The sequence below is a fragment of the Chiloscyllium plagiosum genome, unplaced genomic scaffold, assembly GCF_037043375.1.
Source record: "Chiloscyllium plagiosum isolate Xiang-an unplaced genomic scaffold, Cpla_swu_hap1 HiC_scaffold_37, whole genome shotgun sequence".
NCBI lineage: Eukaryota > Metazoa > Chordata > Chondrichthyes > Orectolobiformes > Hemiscylliidae > Chiloscyllium > Chiloscyllium plagiosum.
Window position 1 is genome coordinate 22,222,958 of NW_028270175.1, and position 13,690 is coordinate 22,236,647.

A 13,690-nucleotide genomic window follows, 5' to 3' on the forward strand; every position below is an offset into this window, starting at 1 on the left:
TACTTCCTCAAAGAATTCTAACAGATTTGTCAGGCATGACCTTGACAAAGCCTTGTTGACTCAGCCCTATTTTACCATGCACCGCCAAACATTCAGCAATCTCATCCTTAATAATGGACTCTGAAATCTTACCAACAATCAAGGTCAGTTAACCAGTCTATAGCTTTCTGTCTTCTGCCTCCTTCCATTCTTAAATAGAGGTGTTATATTTTCCTTACCTCTGGGACCCTCCCTGACTCCAGTGAATGCATAAAGATCACCACCAATGCCTCTACAATTTCCTCAGCTATCTTAAGAGTCATACCGCACAGGAACAGTCCCTTCAGTCCAACCAGTCCATGCCGAATATAATTCCAACTTAAACTGTGGTTACATGCCTTCTCCGGGCCCATATCCCTCCAAACTTTTCCAATTAATGAACATATCCAAATGTCTTTTAAATGTTGTAGGATTACCTGCATCCACCACTGCCTCAGTAAGTTCATTCCACACACTGTGTAAAACATTGGCCTTTCATCTTGATTAAATCTCTCTCTTCTTACCTCAAAAATGTGTCTCTTAGTCTTGAAATTCCCCATCCTAGGGAAAGGCTAACTACCATCAACTCTATCTTTACTCTCATTGTTTTATAAACTTCTTTTAGGTCACCTCTCAATCTCCTAAGTTCCAGTGAAAGAAGTCCCAGCCTAACCAGCCTTTCTTTATACCTCAAGCCTTCCACACTCGGCAACACCATAGTACATCTCTTGAATCCTCTCCAGCTTGATAATTTCCTTCCTACAACTGGGTGACCAGAACTGGACACAGTACTCCAGAAAAAGCCTCACCAATGTCCTGTACAACCTCAACATGATTTCCCAAATCCTGCACTCATAGGACTGAGAAATGAAGGCAAGCGTGCTAAATGCCTTTTTAATCACCCTGTCTATATGTGACACAAAATTCAAATAATTATGTGCCTGCATCCTTTGGTCCCTCCGACTACAAAACCATCTAAGGCCCTGCCTATTAACTGTATAAACCCTACCTTTGTTTGTTGTACCAAAACACAATACCTCACATTTTATAGAATAGAATAGAATCCCTACAGTATGGAAACAGTCCCTTCAGCCCAGCAAGTCCACATCGACCCACTGAAGAGTGACCCACACAGACCATTCCCCTACCTTGTATTTATCAATGAACTAATGCACCTAAACTACACATCCCTGAACACTATGGGCAATTTAGCACAGCCAATTCACCTAACCTGCACATCTTTGGACTATGGGAGGAAACTGAAGCACCTGGAGGAAACCCACATAGACACAGGGAGTATGTGCAAACTCCACAGAGACAATCGCCCGAGGCTGGAAAAGAACCAGAGTGCCTGGCGTTGGGAGATAACAGTGCGAACCACTGAGCCACCGTGCTGTCCCATTTAACCAGATTGAACTCCATCTGCCATTTTCAGCCCATTGACCCATTTGAGCAAGATCCCTTTGTAACCTTAGAAAACCTTCTTCACTTTCTGTTATGACTTTGGTGTCGCCCACAAATTTACTAACCATGCTTTTTAGTCTCATCTAAATCATTTGTACAAATGGCAAACACCTTTCAGAACTCTGGGGTGCAGTCCATCTGATCTGGACAGTTTAATCATCTTCAGACCTTTCAGCTTGTCTAGCATCTTTGTGATCACCACTACACTCACCACTGCCCCTTGACTGTCTTAAAGTTCTGGTAAGCTATAGGTGTCATCCTCTGTGAAAACTGATGCAAAGTATCTATCCAGCTCCTCTGCCATTTCTTTGTTATGATTTACTACTTCTCCAGCAGTCCAGCTTCCCTCTCTTACCTTTTAAGATACCTAAAAAACCTCTTGAAATCTTCTTTTATACTATTAGCTAACTTACTCTCATTTTTCATCTTCTCCCCTATTGATTTTTTAAAAAATTATCCTCTGATAGTTTTTAAAGGCCTCCTACTAATCTTCACCATTTTGTATACTTTCTATTTCACTTTTATACTGTCCCTGACTTCCCTTGTCAGGCGTGATTGCCTTTTCCTCTCCTTAGTATACTACTACTGCCTTGGGATGAAGTTCTGCTGTGCCTCCCGAACTACCCCCATAAACTCCTGCCATTGCTGTTCCACTATCTTCCCTGCTAACCTCTCCTTCCAATCAATTCTGACCAGCTCCTCCCTCATGTCTTTGTAGTTACCTTCACCCAACTGTAATACTGTTAGATCTGATTCCTGCTTCTCCCTCTCAAGCTGCAGGGTGAATTCTATCATAGTATGATCACAGCCCCCTATGAGTTCCTTCACCTTAAAGTTCCCTAATCAAGACTGCCTCATTACAAATCACCAAATCCAGAATCGCCTGTTCCCTAGTGGGCTGTACCACAAGCTGCTCAAATAAATCATAGAGTCATAGAGATGTACAGCATGGAAACATCCTTCGGTCCAACCCGTCCATGCCGACCAGACATCCCAACTCAATCTAGTCCCACCTGCCAGCCCATATCCCTCCAAACCCCTCCTATTCATATACCCATCCAAATGCCTCTTAAATGTTGAAATTGTACAAGTCTCCTCCACTTTCACGCAGAGGGTGGTATGGGTATGGAATGAGCTGCCAGAGGAAAAGTTGCCCCTTAGGTCTCTTTTATATCTTTCTCCTCTCACCCTAAATCTATGCCCTCTAATTCTGGACTCCCTGACCCCAGGGAAAATACTTTGCCTATTTATCCTATCCATGCCCCTCATAATTTTGTAAACTTCTATAAGGTCACCCCTCAGCCTCCGATGCTCCAGGGAAAACAGCCCCAGCCTATTCAGCCTCTCCCTATAGCTCAGATCCTCCAACCCTGGCAACATCCTTGTAAATCTTTTCTGAACCCTTTCAAGTTTCACAACATCTTTCCGATAGGAGGGAGACCAGAATTGCAAGCAGTATTCCAATTGTGGCCCAACCAATGTCCTGTACAGCCACAACATGACCTCCCAACTCCTGTACTCAATACTCTGACCAATAAAGGTAAGCATACCAAACGCCTTCTTCACTATGCTATCTACCTGCGACTCCACTTTCAAGGAGCTATGAACCTGCACTCCAAGGTCTCTTTGTTCAGCAACACTCCCAAGGACCTTACCATTAAGTGTATAAGTCCTGCTAAGATTTACTTTCCCAAAATGCAGCACCTCGCATTTATCTGAATTAAACTCCATCTGCCACTTCTCAGTCCATTGGCCCATCTGGTCCAGGTCCTGTTGTCATCTGAGGTAACACTCTTCACTGTCCACTACACCTCCAATTTAACTGTACCTCGTACGCTCGCATCCAAATCATTTATGTAAATGACAAAATGTAGAGGACCCTGCACCGATCCTTGTGGCACTCAACTGGTCACAGGCCTCCACTCTGAAAAACAACCCTCCACCACCACCCTCTGTCTTCTACCTTTGAGCCAGTTCTGTATCCAAATCTTGTAGACATTTCACAAATTCCTTTTCTTGAGATCTACTACAAACCCAACTTTCCCAGGGCACTTATATATTGAAGACCCCATGATTACACGTTATTTCTTTCTCCTGAATTATTTTCTTCCCCACAGCCTGACGACTGCTTTGAGACCTGTGCATAACTCCCAGTAGGGTATTGTTTCCTTTGCGACTCCTCAACTCTACCCACTACCCACACTGATTCTATGCCTTCTAGTCTATTTCACTTCTTGCTATCCATTCAATTTCACTTCTTACTAACAACACAGCAACCCCATCCCTTCTGCTCATCTGTAAGTCCTTTCAACAAGGTGTTTTAATTCCAGCCCTGATCTCCATACAGAAATTTGATACCCACCACAACATACCTGCCAATTTCAATCTGCACTGTAATCTCATTTACCTTGTTTCATATACTGCGAGCAGTTAATTACAACACTCTCAGTCCTAGGCCCTCGAGATCAGCCTTTAATCCCATCAATTCCCCAGCACCATTTCCCAACTGGTAGTGATCTCCTTCAGTTCCTTGCTCTCACCAGATCCTGTGTTCCCCAAGATTTATAGGACATCATTTGTGTCCTCCTTTGTGAAAATAGAGCCAAAATTTAATTGGTCTTTAATTGTATTTAACTAATCTGGCTTCCCTTTGTTCCACATTATAACTTCCTGTTGCTGACTGTATTTAATTTAGTTAATTTGTTTCTCTTCATATATCTACAGAAGTTTGTCTGTTCCCCACAAGTTTACTCTCGTACTCTATTTTCTCCCTCTTAATCAACTTGTCTTCCTTTGCTAAAGTCTAAACTGCTCCAAATCTCAGGTCTGCTGTTTATTTTTAGCCAAATGGGATGCCCATTCCTTGCATTTCCCTTGTTAACCAGAGTCAAGTCAACTTGTCAGTTTTATTTTGTGTCAAACATGAATGAACAATTGCTACAGTTCCTCCGCGCACACTTTAAAATGTTTAACATTGCCTATCCACCATCATTCCTTTACAAAATATACCCCAGTTTGTCCTAGCCAGCTCGCCCCTCATATCAATGTATTTTCTTTTATTTAGGGTCAGGACCTTAGTCTCAGAATCAACTACATCACTTCATTTTATTGAAGAATTCTATCATGCCACGGTCTTTCTTCCCCAAGGGACCTTGCACAACTGGATTTCCAATTATTCCTTTCTGAATACACAGTCTAGCATGACCTATTCTCTAATTGGTTCCTCAATTTATTGAGACAATGAGGACTGCAGACACTGGAGAGTCAGAGTAGTAGCGAGATTTGAGAAGATTTGTAGCTCAGGTTGAGGATCTGTATGTAGGTTTGCTCGCTGAGCTGGAAGGTTCATTTCCAGACGTTTCATCACCCTACTAGGTAACATTTTCAGTGGGCCTCCAGGCGAAGCATTGTACATGATTCCTGGTTTCTATTTATATGTTTGGGTTTCTTTAAGTTGGTGATGTCATTTCCTGTGGTGATGTCATTTCCCGTGGTCATGTCATGTCCTGTTCTTTTTTCCCCAGGAGGTGGTAGATGGGGGTCTAACTCGATGTTTTTGTTGATAGAGTTCCAGTTGGAATGCCATGCTTCTAGGAATTCTCGTGCGTGTGTCTGTTTGGCTTGTCCTAAGATGGCTGTGTTGTCCCAGTCGAACTGGTGTCCTTCCTTATCTATAGGTAAGAATACTAGTGAGAGAGGGTCATGTCATTTTGTGGCGAGTTAGTGTTCATGTATCCTGGTGGCTAGTTTTCTGCCTGTTTGTCCAATGTAGTGTTTGTTACAGTACTTGCATGGTATTTTGTAAATGACATTAGTTTTGCTTCTTGTCTGTACAGGGTCTTTCAAGTTCATTAGCTGCTGTTTTAGTGTGTTGGTGGGCTACCATGATGCCAAGGGGTCTGAGTAGTCTGGCACTAGTATCCTTACATACAGATAAGGAAGGACTGGGACAACATATCCATCTTAGGACAAGCCAAACAGAGGCACACACGAGAATTCCTAGTAGCATGGTATTCCAACCGGAACTCTATCAACAAACACATTGAGTTAGACCCCATCTACCAACCCTTGAGAAAAAGAACAGGAAATGACATCACCACAGGAAATGACATCACCAACTCAAAGAAACCCAAACATATAAATAGAAAGCAGGAATCATGTACAGTGCTTCGCCTGGAGGCCCACTGAAGATGTTACCTAGTAGGGTGACGAAACGTCTGGAAATGAACCTTCCAGCTCAGTGAGCAAACCTACATCCAGTCAGAGTAGAGTGAGACTGGAAAAAGTACAGCAAGTCACGCAGCATCTGAGGAGCAGGAAAATCGACATTTCAAACATTTTTCATGGCTATACTCTATCTACTCAATTTATTGATCCAGAAATCCATCCATATACACTCCAGGAATTCCTATTCTGTGGTATTGTTACAGATTTGATTTGACCAATCTATATGCAGATTAAAGTTGCCTATTTTCACAAGTGTACCTTTACGGCCTGCACCTCTAGTTTCCTGTTTAATGCCTTACCATCACCACTACAGTTGGGAGGTTAACATACAGTTTCTATTAGTTTTCTGCCATCAGTGATGGACTCCAATGTTATCTGCAGCACCTGGGTACACTATAAAAAGAGGTTGTGTGGAGGGGAACAGAGATTTACTGTATGCAAAGGGAATAAATGCAATAGGAACTAAGGGAGGGGAATGAACAGTAAACAATTTTGGTCCATACCAGTACCAATGACATATGTCAAAGGAATACAATCCTGCAGTCAGAATTCTGTCAGGAGCAAGTCAGGAATTTAGCAGGCAGGACTACAAAAGTAGCAAGCTTCAGATTACGGAAATAATATTAAGCTTATGCAAAACACAGGTTCGGCCTCAAGGGGACCACATTTCAAGTATAATACTAATGCATTATAGAGTACGTGGAAAAGACTCATGAAAATGGTCCCAGGAATGAAGAGCTTCAGTTACAGAGAAAGATTGGAGAAGTTGTGATTACTTTACTTGAAGACAAGGTTGAAAGAAGCTTCAATGGAGATATTCAAAATCATGTGGGGCCTGGATAGAGTAGATAAGAAAACTGCATTAATGGAAGGATCCAATACGAAATTGAAGGCAGTTGCCAAAAAAAAGGCGAGACAACATAAGAATAAGCTTGATCATGCAGCAAATTTACGAGATCTGGAATTCAGTGTCTGAAAGAAGGGTGGGGCGAGTAAAATGGGGACATTCAAGAGGGAATTGGATTACTATCTGAAAAGAGAAATGTACAGGGCTACTTGGGGAAAGCTGGACAATGGGTCCAAGTGAAACTGTTCAAACAGCCAGTACAGCCATAAAGGGCCAAATGGCCACCTTCTGTGCTACAACCAATCTACAACTCTATCTTATGGACCAACCTATTGTGACTCACCCTCCTGGTGGAAGAGTTGAAGAATGGCAGTCTCTTGGGGATTGAAGAAGAGTGTGGCCATGTCATTGTAGGTTTGGTTAGGACAGAAAAAGGTCTTGATGCTGGAATTTACAGTTCGCTCAGAAAGCTGAGGGGAAAAAAGCAAAACACAATAAAACAACTGCTATGTCAAGATTAAAGGTATAAGATTAGAACTGCAGCTCTTGAATTTGAACCAACAGCCCAACCCTGTCAGACATCCATTTATAACAGTGTTTCACTCATACAGTGAAATGAGACAAAGTCTCTAATTTCCAGGGATGGCTGGAAAAAGCCGATCTCATATCCTCACAATGACACATAGTAAAGCATTTAAAGGGAAAGTAGATGTAAAGCTTTCTGAATTTAGACCACATATAACACATCTGAAAGTCTCAAAATAGAGCAAAGGAATTTAATCGGTAACAGGATTTATCTTGACAAAACTGAAAAGATGCCAAATTTTTAATTTCTAAAATTGAACAAAATGTTCAATGCTCAAAGTTTCAAAACATTTATGGAGATTATGAAAACCTGAGTGACACACTCACCTGTAGTGTTGTGTTGTTGCTATGTGGTTGCAAAGGGATGTCACGACATTCTCCTAGAGTCATGGAGGCTACAAATACGACCATTGTTGTCACCATAGCAACCAGCAGACTCTCTAGAATCCTGAGGTCAGGGAGATAGACAGGAGTAAATCTTTAAATATTTCAATTTAAATAGAAGATGAATGAACACGATGAGTCACACTCTTGCTAACACGTTACACCCAAACATTGAGGCATATGCATCACTGAACTGAATGAGGGGTGATATCCAGGAAATAATAGCTACACCCAATTTCGAGAGAAGGATGCACTAAGGTTGACCTTAGACAGAAGTAGTTTGAGGACTGCTATTGCAATCTTGAGATAAAGGTGGGATGGCGGTGAATAAAAATCAGTCAAAACTTCCAGTGATGCAAGCTGGAGGAGTCAGTTTAAACTTTTGTTGAGGCCAGGATTGAAATCAGCTGCAATGTCTCATGTTGGATAACCTGCTGATCGTCAGTGAAGCACTCAGAGGCAAAGATAGTTAAAATGACCTATGGAACGGTACTTCTGCAAGTATTAGCACAGTGAGGAGGGCAAGAAATGTAGGCTATTAAGCTTAGAAAAATTGGGATGAGGTATAAAATTTAAGATGTGAATATGGTGAGATTGAGATGTTTTCTAAGTCGTCTTTACTTACCGGACAAACTTGGCCTTGGGATGCACATTGCGCATGCGATACTTTGCAAGCCTCCTATTCAGACAATTAAACATTGCTCCCAAGAGTCCACCAATCACACCCATTATGATGAAGAAGGCCAGGTCCACTGCTGTCCACAAATGACACTTCTTGTCTCCATCTGCACACTAATATACAATGCCATCAGCAACCATTTGAGCACAAGCTGGAACCAATGGAATGAAACGCGCAGACCCCACCTGAGAGTTCATGAGGGCACTAAACAGCTGGCCTACTCTCGGGTTTATCAAGCAACCAAGTGTCAGTGCAGGACACGTTCATCAGAAGTATGTATGGGGCAACACAGAGGATAAACAAACATTCTGGTCATGGGTCAGAGGGTTCAGGTACTCTTTTGACAGAGATCCCAACAAAGAGATTTTCCCCCTTTTCAGAGAGGGTACCTGAAAGTGACTTGGCACCCTGATTGTGCAGCACTCCTTCGGTCCTCCACTGGAGTGAGAGCCTCCAAGTCTCTGGAATAGTACTCGAACCCACAACTTTCTGACTCACATGCAGCTCGCTATCCATAAGATTTACATTTTCAAACAATAAGAAAAGTTATTTATAACTTTGGTGAAACGGAACTGTAATTAATGAACCAAGGATAATTCAAAACAAAAAAACCTAACTCATTTTGTCAGTCCAAGAAAACTGATATCAGGTGTGGCTCAGTTGGTAGCACTCTTGCCCGACTGAGGTGGTTGTGGACTCAACTCTTACTATAGAGACGTCAGCACAAATATCTCGGCTGGCACTCCAGTTCAACCCAAAGGAGGTAATGTTCTTGCACTTGAATAGTTACTGAGATCCCATAGAACTTCTCAGGTGAACATAAAAGATCCCATTGTATTATTTTGGAGAAGGAATGGTATCTTGTGTGCCCTGGCCAATTCTTATCCCTCAACATCATTAAAAAAAAAATTATCTGGTCATAATTACAATTACAATTTTCGGGTTCTTGTTCTGTGCAAATTTACTGCTGAATTTCGTTCATCACAACAATGACCACACCTTAAAAGTACTTACTTGGTTAGAAGACACTTAAGGTCACTCCATAGATGAGTGTACAAATAAATGCAAACATTTGTCAACAATGTTTAGCTCTCCCTGTGAACATTACATTTTTGTGAAATTTCTCCACGCTACATACTTCCAAAACTATTTGCATAAAGGGCTTTCAGATGGGGTTGTGAAGGACATTACAGAAAGCAGCAACAAATCCACAGAATACCTTGAACTCGCCAAAGTTGAGCAATCCAGGTAGCTGGAAAGAACCCCAGCTCCCATAACGGATACCTGAGCGGAAGAGGTTCAGTGTGAATGCAGCAGACATTGAGCAGAAGAGCTGGAAAAGAGCAGAAAATACAATCAAAAGACAGAACTGATCACCCACACTGAACCACCCAACCCAGCCACATCTGCCAAAACCAACTACCACACCTATTCCACCGCAGCTTCTGCAGTCAAACAATTGCATACCAAATACCAAACCCCAACCAGACTACTGCACTGTCCATACCTGGCTCCAGCCCAGCCAAATACCAGTGCATGAAAAAAACAGCCTCAGTCAGACAAAATATTGCACTGGCTCAAAAAACAGATGGTTTCCCTCAATACTGGCAGTTAATTGGTCACACTCACCACTTTCCACGTTAGCGCTTGGTTCCAGAATGAGGACCCTTCCTCCAAACTGAACAACGTCCCTCCGATTGGAGCCCCGAATGCTGCTGCAACACCTGCTGCTGCGCCTGCTGACACAAAGTCGCGCTTGTCCCTGTGGATGCCAACAGAGCCTTTCAGACACAGCATCATAAAATTCCACTGTGAAAACCAACACAAAGACTCAACAGCTGAAATAAAACACATTGACTTTTTCTCCATGGTTTTCTCAAAATAAGCACCTAGCAACAGGAAAACATCTGATTGCACATTGAACATTCAGATACAAAGGGGGGGGGATTTAAACACTTACATTATCAGATAGAAATCAATCAATCTACAACTCAGACATTTCCAGTTTTTATCAGAGACAAGTTGGTGGGGTTACTCCAGAGGTGGACTCAACATTTTGATGTTTTAATGAGCTTACGTGTCTGAGGTTTGACAGCAGTTTTCAATTTAATAGCTGCAAGTTATTTCCCAGGGATCAGGAATCCCAACAGCTCAAGGGAGGGAAAATCAGCTGGATCCAACAGCAAGTACCTTCCCAGGGCAGCCAGTGAGCCAGCAAAAGTTTGCTCCACTCCCTCACCACCAGATGTCCCATGGTAACATATTAACATCAGAATACAAAATTAAACTTTCACTCCACCATCTTTGTGGCAATTTGTTCTCAAACACCTGCCATTGATATGTCAGAGACTAAGCCCTTCTCTTTTACCCAACTGAGGCGCTGGCTTCATCCATCCTTTCAAAAGAGTTCACTGCAGTGATGTGATCATGATTTGTTAAGAAACAAAACTACCTCCACAAACACCATTTTCATTTTGGCTTTTCAACAGAATGGAAGAAAGTGAGGGACTGCAGATGTTGGAGATCATGACTCAAGAATGTGGTGCTGGAAAAGCACAGGTCAGGAAGCATCAGAGGGGCAGAAGAGTCGACGTTTCGGGCATAAGCCCTTCATCAGGACCCTTCATTCGTGATGAAGGGCTTATGCCTGAAACACTGACCTGCTGTGCTTTTCCAGCACCACACACACTACTTTTTTAAGTGTCAGCTCTCATGGTTGCATCCTGCATTCTCAATTAGACTGCACAGATTTCACAGCAGAATTAACCCTATTTCACTGAACATCACTAAAGCTCCCTACAGACGTGAAATTACACTGTGAAGTGATTTTAAATGACTGCAGCCTCAATGTGTATGGCAACATGCAGCAGATAGTTTTGTGACTCTACCAGTTTAAAATGACAGAAGTTGGTTATATTTCAGGAAAACCCAGGATGTGCAGTTCACAAATGATTCCTACCTGTCACTGCGGAAATACGGGAAGTTGAACTGGATCTTGTGGAAAGTGATGCTTTGGAACTATTCCAGAGAAGGCAAGAAAGCAAAGCAAGCATTACACAAAAAACAAAACACTGCAAAATGCAAAAGATCATTCCACCTCATACTCAACTTTCACTCCTGCTCCACTCCACCTCGTCCACATCACTAAATAAAGTCATACAGCACAGAAACAGACCCTTAAGCCCAACTTATCCATGCCAATCAGGTTTCCTAAACTGAACTAGCCCCATTTGCCTGTGTTTGGCCCATATCCCTCGAAACCCTTCCTATCCATGTATCTGTCCAAACATCTTTTAAATGTTGTAATTGTACCCAATTCTACCACTTCTTCTGACAGCTCATTCCATGTATGCACCATCCTTTATGTGAAAAAATTGACCCTCAGGTCCCTTTTAAATCTTTTGCCTCTCACCTTAAACTTATGTTGTCTAGTTTTGAAGTCTCCTACTTTAGGGAAGAAATCTCGCCTATTCACTTTATCTATGCCCTTCATGATTTTATGAACTTCTATTAGGTCATGCTTCAGTCTCTTATGTTCCAGGGAACAAAAAGTCCCAGCCTATTCTTATAACTCAAACCTTCCAGTCTCGGTAACATCCTTCCTATAGCAGGGTGACCAACATTCTCACACTTATCTGACCCCATCCAGCTCCCTCCACACATCCACTCCAACACACTCTACAACCCATTTTCATTCTACAACCTACATTACATACCTTGCCCTCCAGTCCATACACCACGACCTATGTACAGGCCATCCTGTCTGGTCTCAAACACATCTATAAATCAGCCCTGCTACATATACCCGACCCTGCCCCACAATCTACCATAGGTAAAAACAATGACTGCAGATGCTGGAAACCAGATTCTGGATTAGTGGTGCTGGAAGAGCACAGCAGTTCAGGCAGCATCCAAGGAGCTTCGAAATCGACGTTTCGGGCAAAAGCCCTTCATCAGGAATAAAGGCAGTGAGCCTGGAGCGTGGAGAGATAAGCTAGAGGAGGGTGGGGGTGGGGAAAAAGGAGCATAGAGTACAATGGATGAGTGGGGGAGGGGATGAAGGTGATAGGTCAGGGAGGAGAGGGTGGAGTGGATAGGTGGAAAAGGAGATAGGCAGGTAGGACAAGTCCGGACAAGTCATGGGGACAGTGCTGAGCTGGAAGTTTAGAACTAGGGTGAGGTGGGGGAAGGGGAAATGAGGAAACTGTTGAAGTCCACATTCTTGCCCTGGGGTTGAAGTGTTCCGAGGCGGAAGATGAGGTGATCTTCCTCCAGGCGGCGGGTGGTGAGGGAGCGGCGGTGAAGGAGGCCCAGGACCTCCATGTCCTCGGCAGAGTGGGAGGGGAAGTTGAAATGTTGGGCCACGGGGCGGTGTGGCTGATTGGTGCGGGTGTCCCGGAGATGTTCCCTAAAGCGCTCTGCTAGGAGTCTCCCCAATGTAGAGGAGACCGCATCGGGAGCAACGGATACAATAAATGATATTAGTGGATGTGCAAGTAAAACTTTGATGGATGTGGAAGGCTCCTTTAGGGCCTTGGATAGAGGTGAGGGAGAGGTGTGGGCACAGGTTTTACTTGCACTGCTGTGGCAGGGGAAAGTGCCAGGATGGGAGGGTGGGTTGTAGGGGGGCGTGGATCTGACCAGGTAGTCACGGAGGGAACGGTCTTTGCGGAAGGCGAAAAGGGTTGGGGAGGGAAATATATCCCTGGTGGTGGGGTCTGTTTGGAGGTGGCGGAAATGTCGGCGGATGATTTGGTTTATGCGAAGGTTGGTAGGGTGGAAGGTGAGCACCGGGGCTTTCTGTCCTTGTTACGGTTGGAGGGGTGGGGTCTGAGGGCGGAGGTGCGGGATGCAGACGAAATGCGTTAGAGGGCATCTTTAACCACGTGGGAAGGGAAATTGCGGTCTCGACAGAAGGAGGCCATCTGGTGTGTTCTGTGGTGGAACTGGTCCTCCTTGGAGCAGATCCGGCGGAGGCGGAGGAATTGGGAATACGGGATGGCATTTTTGCAAGAAGTAGGGTGGGAAGAAGTGTAATCCAGGTAGCTGTGGGAGTCGGTGGTTTTGTAAAAAATGTCAGTGTCAAGTCGGTCATCATTAATGGAGGTGGAGAGGTCCAGGAAGGGGAGGGAGGTGTCAGAGATGGTCCAGGCAAATTTAAGGTCAGGGTGGAATGTTTTGGTGAAGTTGATGAATTGCTCAACCTCCTCGCGGGAGCACGAGGTGGCATCAATGCAGTCATCAATGTAGCGGAGGAAGAGGTGGGGAGTGGTGCTGGTGTAATTACGGAAGATCAACTGCTCTACATAGCCAACAAAGAGACAGGCATAGCTGGGGCCCATACGTGTGCCTATGGCTACCCCTTTGGGCTGGAGGAAGTGGGAGGATTCAAAGGAGAAATTGTTAAGGGGGAGGACCAGTTCGGCCAAACGAATGAGAGTGTCGGTGGAAGGGTACTGTTTTGGGGACATCAGGGGAGGAAAAAA

The 13,690-nt window shown here is 43.7% G+C and overlaps 1 protein-coding gene across 3 annotated transcripts in view; it reads right to left on the minus strand.

Moving 5' to 3' along the window:
• The window catches only part of clcn6 (Cl-/H+ antiporter 6), an 85,099-nt gene that overhangs the window by 36,994 nt on the left and 34,415 nt on the right, over positions 1-13,690 (minus strand). For all 3 annotated transcript variants that reach the window (XM_043675878.2, XM_087980455.1, XM_043675877.2), the window contains exons 9-14: positions 11,164-11,222; positions 9,834-9,966; positions 9,424-9,537; positions 8,151-8,317; positions 7,469-7,589; positions 6,900-7,026 (exon numbers count right to left, since the gene is read on the minus strand). In XM_043675878.2, the coding sequence (XP_043531813.1) occupies positions 6,900-7,026; positions 7,469-7,589; positions 8,151-8,317; positions 9,424-9,537; positions 9,834-9,966; positions 11,164-11,222 (721 nt within the window). The remainder of the gene's footprint in view (positions 1-6,899; positions 7,027-7,468; positions 7,590-8,150; positions 8,318-9,423; positions 9,538-9,833; positions 9,967-11,163; positions 11,223-13,690) is intronic.